This window comes from Cherax quadricarinatus, chromosome 77, assembly GCF_038502225.1.
Source record: "Cherax quadricarinatus isolate ZL_2023a chromosome 77, ASM3850222v1, whole genome shotgun sequence".
Lineage (NCBI taxonomy): Eukaryota > Metazoa > Arthropoda > Malacostraca > Decapoda > Parastacidae > Cherax > Cherax quadricarinatus.
In genome coordinates this window covers 17395706-17417070 of record NC_091368.1, presented here as the reverse complement: position 1 = coordinate 17417070, position 21365 = coordinate 17395706, and the positions used below count along the sequence as shown (strand labels likewise).

Below are 21365 nucleotides of genomic sequence, written 5' to 3'. Positions count from 1 at the left end.
TGCAAGGGATGGGGTACATCTCTCTGGGGCTGGGGTGGTAGCACTTGCAGACTCGATTGAGAAGGCCATTGGTGAAATGCCTATGATTTTAAACTGATGGAAGATAGAGGTATGGGTGTGTGTGGGAAACAAGCAGGTTGCAACACTTGGGTCGGAAACAGTAAATGTATAAAAGGCATTCAGCATGAAGTTATAAATAAAGACAATAGATCAGGTCAGCAGACAAAGGGGGACAGCAGAGGGCAGCAAGGGACTAGCTCCCTTAAGGTTTACTATACTAATAGCAGGAGTGTAAGAAATAAGATAGATGAGCTAAGATTAATTGCAAGTGCAGGAAACATAGATATTATTGTTATAACAGAGACCTGGCTCAATCTGAAAGATAGAGAGATGCCCTCTAAATGTCACATACAAGGCTATAAATTATTCCACACTGACAGGGTCAACAGGAAAGGTGGTGGAGTAGCGATGTATGTCAGAGACAATTTAAATTGTTGTGTTAGACAAGATATTAAATTAGAAGCGTCAGCCACTGAATCTGTTTGGTTACAGCTTCTCGAGGGCCGAGAAAAACTAATTTTGGGTGTGATTTACAGGGCCCCAAATCTTGATAGGGAGTGCAGTAAACTTCTATGGGACGAAATTCGGAAGGCATCTACATACGAAAATGTTGTGCTAATGGGAGATTTCAACTATAGACAGATTGACTGGAGCAATTTGACAGGAAATTTAGAGTCAGGTGACTTTCTTGATACGATCCAGGATTGTTTTTTAAAACAGTTTGTGACAGAGCCAACTAGGGGAAATAACCTCCTTGACTTGGTTCTTGCCAGTAGGGAAACACTAATTAATAATCTTGAGGTTAATGATGAGCTTGGGGAAAGTGATCACAAATCACTCAGTTTTAATATATCATGGAATTCCCCTAATAATGGCAATCAAGTCTCCGTCCCTGACTTTCGCTTGGCTGATTTCATAGGACTGAAAAATTACTTAGGTGGGCTGAACTGGAATGACCTGACTAAGGGTCAGGTAGGTGGTGATGGTTGCCGATATGATGCTTTCCAGGGCATAGTTCTAGCTGCTCAGTCAAATTATGTTCCAAATAGGGAAATCAGATCAAACAAAAATGATCCTAAATGGATGAACAATAGATTAAAATATCTGATTGGTCAAAAGAGAGGCATATATAGGCAAATCAAAAGAGGAGAGGGGCAATTGAGAAATCGATATATTCAGTTAAAGAGAGAAATAAAAAAGGGAATTAGAAAAGCAAAAAGAGATTATGAGGTTAAAGTTGCAAGAGAATCGAAGACTAACCCAAAAGGATTCTTTCAGGTATACAGAAGTAAGATCAGGGACAAGATAGGCCCACTCAAAAGTTCCTCGGGTCAGTTCACTGACAGTGATAAGGAAATGTGTAGAATTTTTAACACATACTTCCTCTCAGTTTTTACACAGGAGGATACCAGCGATATTCCAGTAATGATAAATTATGTAGAACAGGACGATAATAAACTGTGCACGATTAGGGTCACAAGTGACATGGTCCTTAGGCAAATAGATAAATTAAAACCTAACAAATCCCCAGGCCCTGATGAACTGTATGCAAGGGTTCTAAAGGAATGTAAAGAGGAGCTTAGCACCCCTTTGGCTAATCTTTTCAACATATCACTACAAACTGGCATGGTGCCAGATAAGTGGAAAATGGCAAATGTGATACCTATTTTCAAAACAGGTGACAGGTCCTTAGCATCGAACTATAGACCAATAAGCCTAACCTCCATAGTGGGAAAATTTATGGAATCAATAATTGCCGAGGCAGTTCGTAGCCACCTTGAAAAACATAAATTAATCAACGAATCTCAGCATGGTTTTACAAAGGGGCGTTCCTGCCTTACGAATTTATTAACTTTTTTCACTAAGGTATTTGAGGAGGTAGATCATGGTAATGAATATGATATTGTGTATATGGACTTCAGTAAGGCTTTTGACAGGGTCCCACATCAGAGACTATTGAGGAAAATTAAAGCACATGGAATAGGAGGAGAAATTTTTTCCTGGATAGAGGCATGGTTGACAAATAGGCAGCAGAGAGTTTGCATAAATGGGGAGAAATCAGAGTGGGGAAGTGTCACGAGCGGTGTTCCACAGGGGTCAGTGTTGGGCCCCCTGCTGTTCACAATCTACATAAACGACATAGATGAGGGCATAAAGAGCGACATCGGCAAGTTTGCCGATGACACCAAAATAGGCCGTCGAATTCATTCTGACGAGGACATTCGAGCACTCCAGGAAGATTTGAATAGACTGATGCAGTGGTCGGAGAAGTGGCAGATGCAGTTTAATATAGACAAATGCAAAGTTCTAAATGTTGGACAGGACAATAACCATGCCACATATAAACTAAATAATGTAGATCTTAATATTACGGATTGCGAAAAAGATTTAGGAGTTCTGGTTAGCAGTAATCTGAAACCAAGACAACAGTGCATAAGTGTTCGCAATAAAGCTAATAGAATCCTTGGCTTCATATCAAGAAGCATAAATAATAGGAGTCCTCAAGTTGTTCTTCAACTCTATACATCCTTGGTTAGGCCTCATTTAGATTATGCTGCACAGTTTTGGTCACCGTATTACAGAATGGATATAAATTCTCTGGAAAATGTACAAAGGAGGATGACAAAGTTGATCCCATGTATCAGAAACCTTCCCTATGAGGATAGACTAAGGGCCCTGAAACTGCACTCTCTAGAAAGACGTAGAATTAGGGGGGATATGATTGAGGTGTATAAATGGAAGACAGGAATAAATAAAGGGGATGTAAATAGTGTGCTGAAAATATCTAGCCTAGACAGGACTCGCAGCAATGGTTTTAAGTTGGAAAAATTCAGATTCAGGAAGGATATAGGAAAGTACTGGTTTGGTAATAGAGTTGTGGATGAGTGGAACAAACTCCCAAGTACCGTTATAGAGGCCAGAACGTTGTGTAGCTTTAAAAATAGGTTGGATAAATACATGAGTGGATCTGGGTGGGTATGAGTTAGACCTGATAGCTTGTGCTACCAGGTCGGTTGCCGTGTTCCTCCCATAAGTCAATGTGACCTGACCTGACTAGGTTGGGTGCATTGGCTTAAGCCGGTAGGAGACTTGGACCTGCCTCGCATGGGCCAGTAGGCCTTCTGCAGTGTTCCTTCGTTCTTATGTTTTTATGTTCTTATCAAAAGAGATAAAGGTCATCTTATGAATCAATATATTGACATTAAGAGGGATGTTAAAAAGGGGATAAGAAAAGCTAAACGGGACTACGAAATTAAAGATGCTAGGGATTCGAAAACTAACCCTAAGGTTTTTCCTAGGTTTATAGAACAAAAGTTAGAGATAAGATAGATCCCCATAAAAATAACTCTGGCAAGGAAAATGAAATGTGCTCTATGTTTTAATAATTATTTTCTCTAGGTTTTCACACAGGAAGATACTAACAATATCCTAGCAATTATTTTTTATAGTGGGCCTGAAGAAGATAAATCACGCAATATCACAGTCACTAGTGAAATGGCTACGAAACAAGTAGACCGACTGAAACAAAATAAATCCCCGGGCCGTGATGAGCTTTTTTCAATATTTTTAAAATATCTCTTTAAACAGGTGTAGTGTCTGATGTGTAGTAGACGGGTTATGTGATTTTTATTTTTAAAGCAGGGGACCATTCATTACTGTCAAATTACCGCCCAATAAGCCTAACCTCAATTGAAGGCAAATTACTAGAGTCAATTATAGTTGATAATGTAGAAGTCATCTAGATATGCATAATTTGATTAATGATACTCAACATGGATTCCCGAAGGGCCGTTCCTGCCGTACTAATTTACTAACTTTTGAGTTCGTTGATCATGATAAAGAATCGATATTGTTTATTTGGAATTTAGTAAGGCTTTTGATAGAATACCACACCAGAGACTGTTAAAGAAAGTGGCAGCTCATGGTACTGGGGGAAAAATGCTGTCATAGATCGAGTCATGGGGTTAACTCTGAGTGGGGATCTGTAACAAATTGCTTTCTACAAGGATCAGTTTTAGGCCCATTGTTGTTTATAATATATATTAATGACCTTGACGAGAGAATTACTAGTGACATGAGGAAATTCTCTGATTACACGAAGATAGGTAGGATAATCGATTCAGACGTAGATGTCACGGAAATTCAGGAGGATTTAAACACACTCAATTCGTGGTCAGAAAAGTGGCAGATGCAGTTCAATATAGATAAAGCAAAGATCTAAAGCTCGGGAATGTTCATAACCCTAGCACCTACCAGCTTAGTAATGCTGAACATAGCCGTACAGAATGTGAAAAGGATTTGGGGGTTATGGTAAGCAGCAACCTTAAACCAAGACAGCAATTCCTATGCGTGCGTAATAAGGCTGGGATTTATATCAAGAAGTGCAAGGAGCAGAAGTTCAGCGGTTATATTACAGCTTTATACATCATTAGTAAGGCCTCACCTAGATTATGCAGCTCAGTTCTGGTCTCCATATTACAGAATGGACATAAATTCGTTAGAAAACATTCAGTGATGAATGACAAAATTAATACATAGAATTAGAAATCTTCTGTATGAAGAAATATTGAAGAACCTTAAATTACATTCACTTGTTAGAAGAAGAATGAGGGGAAACATGATCGAATTGTATAAGTGTATATAAGTGTATAAGTGTATATAAGTGTATATACATATTGGACTTCGCAGAAACAAACGAAATTTCCACAAACACTCTTCTAGTGCCCAAGGAGACTCCAACCTAAGAACTTTTTACGAGGAAGCCATTAGTCTACTCACCATACCACAATATTTTGGTTCACCACACTCTAAGCCTTAGAGTCTATGGCGTTTGGACCAAAGCAGCCAGCATCCAGGAAAGTAGCTTTGAGTTTGTTCGTCTCATCCCCAGCATGCATCAAATAACGAAAGATTTTTAGAATGCTTACACGTCGCAGAAACAAGCGAAATATTGTGAATATTTCGCTTTGAAGGATGTTGCACCTCCTGGCGAGACTTTGGCTTTCGTAGGAGTGATTTCCGAGTGCAGATTTGGGACTAGCCCCTCTAGGATTCTCTAAGTGTATATTATCATGTATAATTCTCTCCTGCAAGGGATTTTAACAGCTCTCAGTAATTTAAGGTTCTTTATCGTACATATACGTGCCGTGAAAGTTCCCTGTATATTCTCTAGGTCTATCATTTCGCCTGCCTTGAAAGGAGCCGTTAGTGCACAGGAATATTCCAGCCTAGAGAGAGCAAGTGATTTGAAGAGAATCATCATGGGCTTGGCATCTCTAGTTTTGAAGGTTCTGCTTGTCCGTTCCATCATTTTCTTAGCAGATGTGGTAGATACAGTGTGGTAATCTGTGATTGTGAGATTCTCTGACATTTTCATTCCCAGGTCCTTCACATTAGTTTTTCGCCCTATTGTGTGGTTGGAATTTGTTTTATACTCCGATCTAGTTTTTATTTCCTCGAGTTTTCCATAGCGGATTAATTAACATTTGTCCTCACTGAACTTCATATTGTTTTCTGCTGTTTATTTAAAGATTTGGTTTATGTCCGCTTGGAGATTTGCAGTGTCTTCAGTGGATGACACTATCATGCAAATTGGGGTATCATCAGCAAAGGAGGACACTGTGCTGTCGCTTACAGCTGTTTATGTCAGATATGAGGATGAGGAACAGGATAGGAGCGAATACTGTACTATATGGAACAGAGCTTTTCACTGTAGCTGCCTCTGACTTTACTCTGTTTACTATTACTCTTTGAATTCTATTTTTCAGGAAGTTATAGATCCATTTACCCACTTTTCCTTTCATTTCTTTATCACGCATTTTGTGTGTTAATACACCTTGATCGCACTTGTCGACGGCTTTCACAAAGTCTGTGTATTCTACATCTGCATTTTCTTTGTCCTCCAGAGCATCCAAGACCATGTCGTAATGGTCCAGTAGTTGTGAGTGGCAAGAAAGACCTGTTCTAAACCCATGTTGCCTTTGCTTGTGTAACTGATGGGTATCTAAGCGGCTGACCATCTTGCTTCTTAGAACACTTTCAAGGATTTTTATGTTTTGTGACGTTCGTGCAATCGGTTTGTAATTTTTTGCAATTCTTTTACTGCCACCTGCTATCTTTGTGGAGTGGGGCTGTGTCTGACGCCTTAATTAATTAAACCACTCAGGTACTGATGCCTTGTAGCTGAATGGTTTAAGGTGTCAGGTTGGGAGGTAGGAGAGCCGCCGATCTGGGTACGAATCTTGCAGTCTACGATATTTCTTTGCATATACGAGAATGTATTAATAATATTTCAAACAAAATACAAATTTTTAACAACAAATGCAAAATTTCTCGGTGAAATTATTTCTATCTCACTTTCACAGAAAATTTTAATGAAGACTCGGAGGAAATTTCAGTTCACGAACATGAGAGAGCGCGCCATTTTTGTACATATGTGGGCTAGTGGCATGTCGCTACGTAACGTCGCTAGATCAACCGGCGTCAGTGTGTCTACCGTCTACAGATGGGTTCAACGCTGGGTAAAAGAAGGCAACATCAACTCAAGATCTTGCAAACACGGACTATTTAAAGCAAATACAATATGTGACAGAGTGGCTGTTTCTGTGAACGCTCCAGGATTCTCCACCACTTCGTTGAATTACATGCATTCTTCACCATTCATTAGTATTCATTAATTCCCTACAATACCAAGTGCTTACATATTATAAGAGTTAATACAAACCTCGACCAACGTTGCACCATGATATATCGAATGAGGAAAACTAAATCTTGTCATTAATTAATTTTTTATTTTTTTTTTTTTATTATCACACTGGCCGATTCCCACCAAGGCAGGGTGGCCCGAAAAAGAAAAACTTTCACCATCATTCACTCCATCACTGTCTTGCCAGAAGGGTGCTTTACACTACAGTTTTTAAACTGCAACATTAACACCCCTCCTTCAGAGTGCAGGCACTGTACTTCCCATCTCCAGGACTCAAGTCCGGCCTGCCGGTTTCCCTGAATCCCTTCATAAATGTTACTTTGCTCACACTCCAACAGCACGTCAAGTATTAAAAACCATTTGTCTCCATTCACTCCTATCAAACACGCTCATGCATGCCTGCTGGAAGTCCAAGCCCCTCGCACACAAAACCTCCTTTACCCCCTCCCTCCAACCTTTCCTAGGCCGACCCCTACCCCGCCTTCCTTCCACTACAGACTGATACACTCTTGAAGTCATTCTGTTTCGCTCCATTCTCTCTACATGTCCGAACCACCTCAACAACCCTTCCTCAGCCCTCTGGACAACAGTTTTGGTAATCCCGCACCTCCTCCTAACTTCCAAACTACATTCTCTGCATTATATTCACACCACACATTGCCCTCAGACATGACATCTCCACTGCCTCCAGCTTGTCGAAATTATTGTATAATTTATTTCAAGGACAAAGAAAAGCAACAAATTATTGTATAATTTATTTCCGAAAAGCAACAAATTAGTGTTCATGTTATTGCTCCTCAAACACAACATAACCAATCATTTCTTTTTTTTTCTGAATTTTAACTGGGGCTTAATTACAATCACATAATAATTTCTGCTTACACAGTGACAGAATTATAAGAAAGTGAGGCGTTTTAAACGACAAAGACCTGCATGACAGTAGCGCCAGGAAACAATAACATTTATCAACGTTTTAAACGACAAAGACCTGCATGACAGTAGCGCCAGGAAACAATAACATTTATCAACGTTTTAAACGACAAAGACCTGCATGACAGTAGCGCCAGGAAACAATAACATTTATCAATGTTTTAAATGACAGAGACCTGCATGACAGTAGCGTCAGGAAACAAGAATAACATTTATCAACGTTTTAAACGACAAAGATCTGTATGACAGTAGCGTCAGGAAAGAACAATAACATTTATCAACCTTTTAAACGTCAAAGACCTGCATTACAGTAGCGTCAGGAGCAACAATAACATTTATCAATCTTTTAAACGACAAAGACCTGCATGACAGTAGCGTCAGGAAGTTGTGCAAGACAGGTATACAATACCGACAAGATGGAAGTTATGACACTTGTGCAACATCTGGTTATCTTTATTGTAGACGTTTCGCCATCCAGTGGCTTTATCAATACAGATTCTTGGACATAATTAGAAAACAGAAGAACTATATACAAAAGATGAGGTAATCAGTCCCTCAGCCTTGGAGGTGGTGTTTGGAGCACCGAGGTTGTAGAGATTCTGAAGCACAGGTAAAGAGACTGGCGCTTATATAGGCGTCAGTGAATAGGGACGTGTAGCAGACGAGGGCATAGTCACTGGTAGGCAGGATTGCCCAGTGGAAGTAGGTCCTTCCCAAAATGACGGGTTAGTTGTAGATTCTTGGACATAATTAGAAAACAGAAGAACTATATACAAAAGATGAGGTAATCAGTCCCTCAGCCTAGCGTCAGGAAACAACAATAACATAGATCAACGTTATAAATGACAAAGACCTGCATGACAGTAGCGTCAGTAAACAACTATAACATTTATGAACGTCTTAAACGACAAAGACCTGCATGACAGTAGCGTCAGTAAACAACTATAACATTTATGAACGTCTTAAACGACAAAGACCTGCATGACAGTAGCGTCAGTAAACAATAACATATATCAATGAGCTGACTTGAAACAGATATTACTACATTGTTGATGCAGGATAGTTGGAGTAGCCTAAAAGTACAAAGCTTTGCTCCAGTTAATAATGAAGAATTCAATGAGTGTTCAATCAGCCGCTGCTTCATCAAGATAATATATCAATTAATTAGGTACATATTGTGAATATTTTTCATTAAATTCAGATAGTTACCTTACTGAACTTAATATAACCTACTATGACCTAAACAAAGAATATGATTATTTATAACAACATCAAGGTAAACAAAAGTGTCTCAGAGGTCAACGTTATTTATCCCACACTTTGTTAATCATATTATGTGGCAGGTTATTCCTAGAATAAAAGGACGCACATTTGTCAATGTTTTAAGAGATATTAACTTTTGATTAAATGCACCAAAAGCTCACCAATGATTTTTTTACATAATACTTAATGAAAATAAGATCACATTTGAGCATTTTTTAAACGGTTAATTTTCAAGACGAAATCTAAAAATAAAAGAATTACACATATCTCGAAAATCAAGTACGTAAGAAATATGTTCAGAGTATAATTACCAATATTTTTAAGACATCAGATTAAATAAACTACTCAAAAAATATTGTTGCTTCAATATCTTGAATTAGTTATTTATGGTGTGTCAGAAGTTGGAATTTTGAAACAAATTACCATCATGAATGAAAATCATAAATAATGAATTCATCAGAAACTTTAATTCTTTTATGATATATAGGCCAACTGCATGACAAAATTAATTATATATATTTTTTTTTCAAAATTGCTGCCATAGTCAAATATACTTTTAACATGAACACCCACTTTCAAAAACCATTCTCAATAATACTTGGGTGATTCTCACCTCTTTTGAAAACATGACAACAAAAAAATGTTTATGTTATATTTTTAAGCAAGTTAAGAAAGGATTATATTATTTAAAGATTTGAGTTTCGAAGACGAATATCTGTTGAATAGTTTATTATTGAGTGTAATAAATATGTTGAAAGTAATACAGCAGACATGTTAATAATTATGTAACAATCATCTTAGTAATAATGTGACAATCATATTATTAGTAATGTAGCAGTCATTCTCATAACAATGTAACAATCATTCTAGTTATGTAACAATCATCTCAATAATAATTTAACAAAAATCAAAATACTAATGAAAAAATAAAAATATCAGAAATAATTTAACAAACATCGTTGTAATGTAACATCCATTTAAGTAGTACAGCAAAAACATCTTAGTATTAATAATATTACAAACGTCTAGTAATAATGCATCAGTAAGTCAACAAGGATATTTATAATTATTTAACTATGAACATAAAAATAAGTTTTAAGTAAATTTTTACTAATTGCAATTTTTTATTACCATCTTCCTTATTACTATCTTCCTTATTATTTCTATCTTCTTTATTGTTATTATCCTCCTAAAATTTGCTTATAACATTTTCTCATTAAAAGACTGTTAAATATGTGCGATCGCAGCTCTATATACACCTGCAGAGTGTAGGTTAAGAGATCTTACTTGACACGCACATGCAGTGTCCCTTGCAGCTCAGGTCTGACCTTCATCCATTTTTTAAGAACTCTTGGCAGGATTGTGAGGCCTGTGAAGTCTGTTAGATCATTTGTGGCATGCAATTGTACGTAACCTTCATTCAGAGCATGTACACACCCTCATTGAAAGGCTATCTCCCCCAACCAGCGAACCAGGTACTATGGGTTGACGATGGGTCCCCGTTGTTCAATCAGTACCCAGGTTCCAGCCAGTGAGAAGATGATTTTGGCAATCGCAGAGGTGTTGTGGGTACCACATAGGTGTCTGACCATGTCATTCCCATTTTAGAGCTGGTTGAAGCACGGTTTGCTCTCTAGCGGCTTCTATTCTGCTTTGCTTACCGTGGAGTGCACTAATACTTATTGCTGTACATAGTAGTATATATAGTGTACATAATTCTGTTTTTACTTGGTGAAGGATAATACAAGTCAAAAGTTTTTCTGCTGTGTTTATTTTGCTCCCTTTACACCCAGAATAACAGGCCTTTGGGACTCCTGGGTTGTAATATCCTTCAAAGATCATCACAATTAAAGTTTGGAGAGAAGAATCCGAGCTGTCTCGAAAACTGCCTTTGAATGTCCATCGAAAATGACATGATTTTTCTAGCATTTCTCTATGAACCAAACCAATACTACTGCTTGAAGACTACTGCTTAACAATTAGTCTGGTACTCTAGCCAGTTCTCTTTTTTCATATGTTTTTTCGGATATTTAAATACATGGAAACTGGTAAAGAAGACTTTTCTTAGAGTGCTTTGAAGTAACTCTTGTTGAGATTTTTGCTCCAAGATGAATGAGAGGGTCATGGGCCTCTATTATAATTTATTTTTTTTTACTAAGGTTCTGCCTCGTCACAACAAATTTACTGAAGGCGATATCTTCTGGCTTCATTAATGGTGGAGGTTGGATTGTCTGGTAGACCTGTTAGATTGCTTTCTTATCTTAATGGTCTCAAGCGCTCATCTTGCTATGCAAACTTTGTCTTGCAGTTGCAGGGCCACTGCTCACACATCTCTGGCCACTAATAAAGAGAGTGATATGGTGGAGGTTCACTGATACGTCACCGCAGTTACGTCAAGCTATAATGACCATTTCATGTTTTTCTCTTCACAATATTCTATTCCTAGAAATAAGTTATTTCATTACATATTTTAACTTTCCAGCAATCTTTTAAATTACTTTTGTTGAAGTTGGTTGTTCAGAATAAAGCGGACGTTTAGTTTTCCTCTCATAAGAACGCTGGAAATATCCAATTAATTTGATTACCTAGATACGCTTACATTTTTTTCCTGAAAATCTTTGTTCTATATCAATGTCTTTTAAGTGAAGAGAAAATTTAATTTTCTTTCATGGCAATTTTGAAAATCCAGTTATTGTCGCTTCAAAATCAGCAACACTGTACTCGAAAAGCTGAAATAACTTTCAGCAAGAAATGTGCTGATAGAAGACAATTGTTTTTCAAGCATACCATTATCTGTTCCTCAGGTGACACATAGTGAAGATTTATCAAACCTTAAATTACCATCTATAAAATAAGCTTCATAAGTGAAAATCTGAGACTTTGATGAAGGCAATGATGTTTCGTCTGGTGAAACAGTGTTAAGAAAATCTCCACTTTATCCTAATCATCAAGGAACTGTTGATGACTGACCATATTCAAAGTAAAGCAAATAGGCAGCAGAGAGTTTGCATAAATGGGGAGAAATCAGAGTGGGGAAGCGTTACGAGCGGTGTTCCACAGGGGTCAGTGTTGGGCCCCCTGCTGTTCACAATCTACATAAACGACATAGATGAGGGCATAAAGAGCGACATCGGCAAGTTTGCCGATGACACCAAAATAGGCCGTCGAATTCATTCTGACGAGGACATTCGAGCACTCCAGGAAGATTTGAATAGACTGATGCAGTGGTCGGAGAAGTGGCAGATGCAGTTTAATATAGACAAATGCAAAGTTCTAAATGTTGGACAGGACAATAACCATGCCACATATAAACTAAATAATGTAGATCTTAATATTACGGATTGCGAAAAAGATTTAGGAGTTCTGGTTAGCAGTAATCTGAAACCAAGACAACAGTGCATAAGTGTTCGCAATAAAGCTAATAGAATCCTTGGCTTCATATCAAGAAGCATAAATAATAGGAGTCCTCAGGTTGTTCTTCAACTCTATACATCCTTGGTTAGGCCTCATTTAGATTATGCTGCACAGTTTTGGTCACCGTATTACAGAATGGATATAAATTCTCTGGAAAATGTACAAAGGAGGATGACAAAGATGATCCCATGTATCAGAAACCTTCCCTATGAGGATAGACTAAGGGCCCTGAAACTGCACTCTCTGGAAAGACGTAGAATTATGGGGGATATGATTGAGGTGTATAAGTGGAAGACAGGAATAAATAAAGGGGATGTAAATAGTGTGCTGAAAATATCTAGCCTAGACAGGACTCGCAGCAATGGTTTTAAGTTGGAAAAATTCAGATTCAGGAAGGATATAGGAAAGTACTGGTTTGGTAATAGAGTTGTGGATGAGTGGAACAAACTCCCAAGTACCGTTATAGAGGCCAGAACGTTGTGTAGCTTTAAAAATAGGTTGGATAAATACATGAGTAGATGTGGGTGGGTGTGAGTTAGACCTGATAGCTTGTGCTAACAGGTCGGTTGCCGTGTTCCTCCCTTAAGTCAATGTGACCTGACCTGTTAGGTTGGGTGCTTTGGCTTAAGCCGGTAGGAGACTTGGACCTGCCTCGCATGGGCCAGTAGGCCTTCTGCAGTGTTCCTTCGTTCTTATGTTCTTATGTTCTTATGTCTCATTTCAAGGAGTGAAGTTTATTAAAAAAATCATGAAATTTTAGAAACTTTCAATATTTTTGGGCAATTTTCTGTGTTAGTGCTTTGATATAAATTTCTTTTTGACGGTGTGAGTTGAGAACATCACTCATGTTTGGCGTCTGATCATTAAAACCTCAACATAATATCTAAAAGATAATTACCTCAAAAGTGCAAAAAATCTTCCGTAGATTTCTCTAGGTCACACAGGTAATATAAAGATGATAGCGAAAATTTTAAGTTTTACTGATCAAGATCAATTGAAAAATACTCCTGTGTTAGGTATGTGGAGACGTCTTGATTCCTGCCTCCACTCTAATGTGGTTTAATTAAGATTCCTACCTCCATTCTAATGTGGTTTAACTAAGACTCCTACCTCCACTCTAATGTGGTTTAATTAAGATTCCTACCTCCATTCTAATGTGGTTTAACTAAGACTCCTACCTCCATTCTAATGTGGTTTAATTAAGATTCCTACCTCCATTCTAATGTGGTTTAACTAAGACTCCTACCTCCATTCTAATGTGGTTTAATTAAGATTCCTACCTCCATTCTAATGTGGTTTAACTAAGACTCCTACCTCCATTCTAATGTGGTTTAATTAAGATTCCTACCTCCATTCTAATGTGGTTTAACTAAGACTCCTACCTCCATTCTAATGTGGTTTAATTAAGATTCCTACCTCCATTCTAATGTGGTTTAACTAAGACTTCTACCTCCATTCTAATGTGGTTTAATTAAGATTCCTACCTCCATTCTAATGTGGTTTAACTAAGACTCCTACCTCCATTCTAATGTGGTTTAGCTAGATTCCTACCTCCATTCTAATGTGGTTTAACTAAGACTCCTACCTCCATTCTAATGTGGTTTAGCTAGATTCCTACCTCCATTCTAATGTGGTTAACTAAGATTCCTGCCTCCACTCTAATGTGGTTTAACTAAGATTCCTACCTCCATTCTAATGTGGTTTAACTAAAACTCCTACCTCCATTCTAATGTGGTTTAGCTAGATTCCTACCTCCATTCTAATGTGGTTTAACTAAGATTAATGCCTCCACTCTAATGTGATTTAACTAAGATTCCTACCTCCATTCTAATGTGGTTTAACTAAGATTCATGCCTCCACTCTAATGTGGTTTAACAAAGATTCCTACCTCCATTCTAATGTGGTTTATATAAGATTCCTGCCTCCACTCTAATTGGATTTAACTAAGATTCCTGCCTCCACTCTAATGTGGTTTAGCTAAGATTCCTGCCTCCACTCTAATGCGGTTTAACTAAGATTCTTTCCTCCACTCTAATGTGGTTTAACTAAGATTCCTGCCTCTACTCTAATGTGGTTTAACTAAGATTCCTGCCTCTATTCTAATGTGATTTAACTAAGATTCCTGCCTCCACTCTAATCTGGTTTAACTAAGATTCCTAACTCCACTCTAATGTGGTTTAACTAAGATTCCTGCCTCCACTCTAATGTGGTTTAACTAAGATTCCTACCTCCACTCGAATGTGGTTTAACTAAGATTCCTACCTCCACTCTAATGTGGTTTAACTAAGATTCCTGCCTCCACTCTAATGTGGTTTAACTAAGATTCATGACTCCACTCTAATATGGTTTAACTAAGATTCCTGCCTCCACTCTAATGTGGTTTAGCTAAGATTCCTACCTCCACTCTAATGTGGCTTAACTAAGATTCCTGCCTACACCCTACTGTAGTATAACTAAGATTCCTGCCTCCACTCTAATGTGGTTTAACTAAGATTCCTGCCTCCACTCTAATGTGGTTTAACTAAGATTCCTGCCTCCACTCTAATGTGGTTTAACTAAGATTCCTGCCTCCACTCTAATGTGGTTTAACTAAGATTCCTGCCTCCACTCTAATGTGGTTTAACTAAGATTCATGACTCCACTCTAATATGGTTTAACTAAGATTCCTGCCTCCACTCTAATGTGGTTTAGCTAAGATTCCTACCTCCAGTCTAATGTGGCTTAACTAAGATTCCTGCCTCCACCCTACTGTAGTATAACTAAGATTCCTGCCTCCACTCTAATGTGGTTTAACTAAGATTCTTTCATCCACTCTAATGTGGCTTAACTAAGATTCCTGCCTCCACTCTAATGTGGTTTAACTAAGATTCCTGCCTCCACCCTACTGCGGTTTAACTAAGATTCCTGCCTCCACTCTAATGTGGTTTAACTAAGATTCATGCCTCTACTGTAATGTGGTTTAACTAAAATTCCAGCCTCCACTCTTATGTGGTTTATCTAAGATTCCTGCCTCCATTCTACTGTGGTTTAACTAAGATTCCTGTCTCTACCCTACTGTGGTTTAACTAAGATTCCTGTCTCCACCCTACTGTGGTTTAACTAAGATTCATGCCTCCACCCTACTGTGGTTTAGCTAAGATTCCTGTCTCCACCCTTCTGTGGTTTAACTAAGATTCCTGTCTCCACCCTAGTGTGGTTTAACTAAGATTCCTGTCTCCATCCTACTGTGGTTTAACTAAGATTCCTGTCTCCACGCTACTGTGGTTTAACTAAGATTCCTGTCTCCATCCTACTGTGGTTTAACTAAGATTCCTGTCTCCACGCTACTGTGGTTTAACTAAGATTCCTGTCTCCACCCTACTGTGGTTTAACTAAGATTCCTGTCTCCACCCTACTGTGGTTTAACTAAGATTCCTGTCTCCACCCTACTGTGGTTTAACTAAGATTCCTGTCTCCACTCTAATGTAGCTTAACTAACATTCCTGCCTCCATTGTAATGTGATTTAACTATACTATTTAGCTTCTGCCTATCGGAGAGTAGGGAAGATAACGGTGGAATTAATTTGTGGTTCATACACTGTCCAGAATAATATTCTATTCCAAATCAACAAAATATTCCTGCTATCACCTCATATATACCTGTGATTTTTGAAGTAATTATTCTTTGCCAGGCGAAACTTCCAGATGCTGCACATATTGTCGGTATTGTATACCATTTATGTACAACTTGTGAGACACTGTAACATCATGGAATCTTGGTACAGAGAACATCTACAATACCTTCTTTCTTACTACTAATCCATTCCTTGGATATAACCTATTTCCGCTTGAGATTCCCGCCTGCCAGTGACAATACCTTCGTCAGCTGCACGTCCTACACCTGTCGACAGTATATAAGCACCAAGCTCCATGACTGTGCTGCAGTTCGTTCAAGACCACGGTGCTGTTCACCAACTCCAAGGCTGAAGGACTGATTTCCTCATCTTTTGTATAGAGTTCTTCATATTATGCCCTTGTATTGTATTTATAAAGTCACTGGCTGGCGAAAAGTCTACAAATTAAGATACCCAGATGTTGCACACTTGTTTACTTATTTACACACACACGAACCTACAAATACATGAATTGTGTTTCCTTTCAGCAGTGAGGAAAGGATGAAAATTATCCCGTTAGCTGAAAAGTTTGTGTTTGCTGCAATTGTTTGTGTGGAGTTTGTGCAAACGTCACAAGTGCTTGGTAGGTAAACAGTGTTTTCGTTAACTGAAACAGCGCTAATATTAACAATATAAAAATATTTCAGATTCTACATTAATTTAATATTCCAGGCTTTCTCATATTACATATTATTGACGTTGAAAATCTACTAGTAAGTGTATAATTGATAAGTTATGATAACCTAGATAAACTGACAACAACAGCAAGGAAATTTATTTGTCATGATAAGATTTAATAATTGCACTGAAGCTTTCTTTTTAAATTTACTTAAGTAAAATTTTGCATCTAAGCAATTGTATATTTAATTATAGAAGTTTCATTATAATTTTGTAATTGATGATTAGATACACTTTCACTCTTGTCAATCTTATTCTCATTCTTCAACTGTCTTCAAACTTTTATTAATTATTTTTAATGTTTTCTCATACTTGTTTTCTATTCTATCGCCCTTTCTATACTTTACTTATTATTATCTTTCTTCTCAAAGGTTGTCAAAAATATTTCTTGTGAAAAATTAAATAGTTAAAAGAGATATTAGGCTCTGGGTTAACACTTACGACTACGTAAGGTCATCTTAACTATGTTAATCTTGCTAAATCATGTTGAATTATTCAGAAGAATCGTGCTTTAACAACCCCCGAAGCTTTTAACATTTGCATAGGTATGTTAGATGGTCAAATGCTTCGACTGGTGACTTTTAACTGCTCACTGCATAACTTGACCTTAGAATGGATCGCAATTTATGACTGTTGAAGGCGGACTAGTCTAATGAAATAGTATACGACAAAGTGGAATATATTAATAAAATTAATCATTTGTTTGATGAATATGAATCGTAAGTTCCTTTTATTATGTACTTTTTGGACAAGCAATTAAAGGTTCAGTTTAAGTCAACAGAAACGATAAACTAATTTTGTTAGTTACAATGGTTATAAATGACCATAATTTTTAAAGGGGTGGACCGGTAAGCCAGTGGAAGGCCTCGGTCAGATGACCAAAAGCTCCAAATGCGGGTCATCATCTGACTAAGACCCGCGTCAGGAAACATTTGTCCTGTTTCCTGACGAACCTTACCTAACCTAACCTAACTAATTTTGTTGTCTTGGTCAGCAACTCTCCCATAGTTACATTGGTTAGTTAAGAAATATAAACCAGGGAATTTAAGCAAGCCTAATCATTACCAGTATAGGAATGATTGCAAATAACCTTTTCAAATGTTTAACCTTTAACACTAGTGGTTGATAAATAACGTGAATCTTGCGGAATAACTTCACCGGTTAGATTGAAGATAAATTTTACCTTGAAAAGTTTTAATGTAACAATGGAATTCACTAGTGTTCATGTCTCAGATTATTACCGATCCTTCAACATGAGAAGTAAAGGTTTCCGATGCCATACCCTGAGAGTATTATTCTTTAAATAATTACGCTCTGTATAGTTGATTGAAAAATTTGTCTTTGATGGGAAGTACCATGAATACAGCAAGACATCTTGATTAACAAACTTTATTCTCTAGATTTATACAATATTCCTATGAAATTCATGGAAACTAAAAATTTCAATGATATTCCACAAAGTTCTGCATTATGTGTAAGATATGTTGAAGTCTTTTCTCTTTGGCGGAATGACAAAAAAGTTGATGGTTTCTTACACAGACTTAATGTGTTGTCTGCCTTGATTAAGCTTCCACTTAACTTAAATGGATACACCAAACATCCAGAATTTTTTAATTCGAAAAGAATATAGGAAATTTGAACCGGCAGTTCACTGGAAAATCACTAAAGTAAATTTATATATTCATGATTATTCAGACCATGAAGAGAAGGTCAAGAGAAATATTTTTCTTACAGTATTCCAGACTGTATTACATCTGCTTCTTTATACTTGAGTTCCTCGAAAAGGAAATAGGGAAGATTTTTTAAATTATTTATAGATTAAGATACCCTAAGGATTTTGATGAGAAGACACTACTAAGAGCAGAGAAAATCAACAGGACTTAACCAATTAAACAAAAGAAACAGCCTCATCAAGAAATATGCTTGTGTTATTCTGAAGTTCCTGGATCAACAGTTACCACACACTATTCACTCCATCACTGGCGCGCTTACACTACATTTATAAAGCCTCAACATTAACCCCTCCTTCAGAGTGCAGGCACTGTGTTCTCATCTCCAGGACTCAAGTTCGGCCTGCAGAATAGGTAAAACTGGTCAATTAGCAAGAACTCATTTAAAATTGTCCTTTCTAAAATTTTCTCTTGTACATTTAAAGATATATTTTTTCGTTTATGTTAATATAAAAATTGATGATTTTGTACCAAAAGGACCTTAGGAAACTTACCTAACCTTATAACAAGCGCAATTTAATTTAGCCTAATACAACTAAATATATTTTACATAAGTTTACAATAATTTAATAATAAACAAACACAATGAAATATGTCTTTTTCGTTATATTCAGAATGATATTTTGCGAAATTATTTCATACACAAATTTTCCCTTGCCGTATTCGGCAAAAAGCGCGTTGCTATTTAAGCCAAAATAGTAAGTTTTACTTGTTCAACACGACATATATAAACATGTCGGCCTTCTCCCACCGAGGCAGGGTGACCCAGAAAAGAAAGAAACACTCCCACCTTAATTAAACACTTTCACCATCATTCACACCTAATCACTGTCTTTGCAGAGGCGCTCAGATAGGACAGTTTAGATGTCCCTCCAAACAGCCAACATCCCAAGCCCCTCCTTTTAAGTGCAGGCACTGGAAGACCAACACAATGCAGACGTAGTATACACAGAATTTTCAAAAGCCTTTTGCCAGTGCGATTATGGTGTTTATTACACCATGAATACAAACAGTAATAGTAAACAGTAACGTCAGAGGCGGCTACATTGAAAAGCTCTGTTCCTCAAGGTACAGTACTCACTCCCATCCTTTTCCTCTTGCTTATATCTGACATAAACAGATGAAAGCCACAGCACCGTGTCTTCTTTTTCTGACGATACCATAATTTGCATGAGTGTCATCCACTGAGGACACTGTAGACCTCCAAGTGGACAAATTTCAATTATGCTGCTATGGAAAAGCCGAGGATATCAAAATTGGATCGAAATATAAAACAAATTATATCGACACACTAGATGTAAAACTAATGTGAAGGACCTTGGAATGAAAATGTCAAAGAATCTCACTATCCAAGATCACAACAATGTCTCTACCACATCTCCAAGGAAAATATTAGAATGGATAATGAGAACCTTTAAAACTAGGGATGCCAAACCAATGATGATTCTCTTCAGATCGTTTGTTCTCTCTAGGCTGGAGTGCATAACGGCGCTTTTGGGGCAGGCGAAAATTAAGACCTGGAGAATATGCAGAGAACTTGCACTGCATGTAAAAGTGTAATCAAATACCTCATTTAACGGGAATGATTAAAGTCTCTTGACATGTACTTCCTGGAAAGCAAGCGAGAAAGATACATCATAATATACAATTGGAAAATCCTAGATATATAAATCTGCACACGAAAATCACTTCATACGAGATCAAGAACTCGGCAGACGTTGCAACATCATCCGGCATACATAAGGTGGAATACTAATAGAACCCTGGCTGTCTTTAAGAGGGAGCTGGACAGACACCTAAAATCAGTACCTGATCAGTCGGGTCGTGGTTCGTATGTCGGTTTGCGTGCAGCCAGTAGAAACGACCTAGTTGATCAAGCCCTGATCCACCGCAAGGCCTGTTCATGGACCCTGCCTCGCGGGGGTCAGATTCCTCTTACTCCAGGTAAAAGGAATCTGGGCTATAAAGTTATTAGGGGAGTGACGTGATTGAGAAGGGGTAAGCTCAAAGAGGACATTTTTTGTCATCAGAATATTTTGCAGTAGTGAAGGCTGGACTGACAACACAAGTGGTAAACACCGGAGTGGCAACCCAGATGATGGAGGCTGGCCTGACAAAACTGGGAGTGAAGGCTAAGCTCACGTCACAAGTCATGATAGCTGGGCTGACAACTCAGGTGGTGGAGGCTGTGCTGAGTTCAGCCTCACATAGCAGCTCCTCTGTTGCTTTGATCACTGATGGCACTGTCTCATCCTTCACTGTCGTCAAGGCAAGTGCTGAAGATTTTAATAAAAATAAGTATAATTATTTCAAATTATGATGATTATAATTTAAACAGAGGCAAATGTCTATTGCGGTGTGCACAGAATGTGTGTTAAGTTTATTTGGTAGGCATCATACGAGCATGAACTGCATTCTCTCTTTTATCATGGACCAGTAGTTATTGCTGTACAGTTGTCAGGGCCCCAGAGTCATACAGTGACTAGCTAGTTATAACTTTAACCAATCAGAGTAAGGAACTGGCCTCCAGATGACCTTAGTTGATACCTACATTCTGATCTGGCGGACAGTCTCTCACTAGTTCTGGCTGATTACACATACTGGTCTCTTTAGTTTGAGTTTATGAGCCGATGACAGTGAGCAAACTCATCTTTCCTCTCTTTCTTATTACAGTACTTACTAATGTGGTATTTGCCTACATTTACAGCGTTTACATCTCTGTAAATATTGGTGGTGGGAATATACATGAACATTTGTGTTTGTCTTTATAACTCCTTCAACATTCCTTTAAACATTCGTTTATAACTCCTTCAACATTCCTTTACTGGTGATTTGTCTTCAGGCCAAATAATACAGGTCTTCTAATTGTACTTGCGTTCGTAATATGAGCGCCAGTCGAAGGCCATTTTCTTGTTTTGGAAAAATGCTTTG

The 21365-nt window shown here is 37.7% G+C and overlaps 1 protein-coding gene across 1 annotated transcript in view; it reads right to left on the bottom strand.

The window, feature by feature from the left end:
- Positions 1-5981, bottom strand: part of LOC138854996 (glutamate receptor U1-like) — a 226877-nt gene extending 220896 nt beyond the window's left edge. Inside the window, exon 1 of the mRNA XM_070101505.1 lies at positions 5696-5981. Within this exon, the coding sequence (XP_069957606.1) occupies positions 5696-5981 (286 nt within the window). The remainder of the gene's footprint in view (positions 1-5695) is intronic.
- Positions 5982-21365: the final 15384 nt, after the last annotated feature.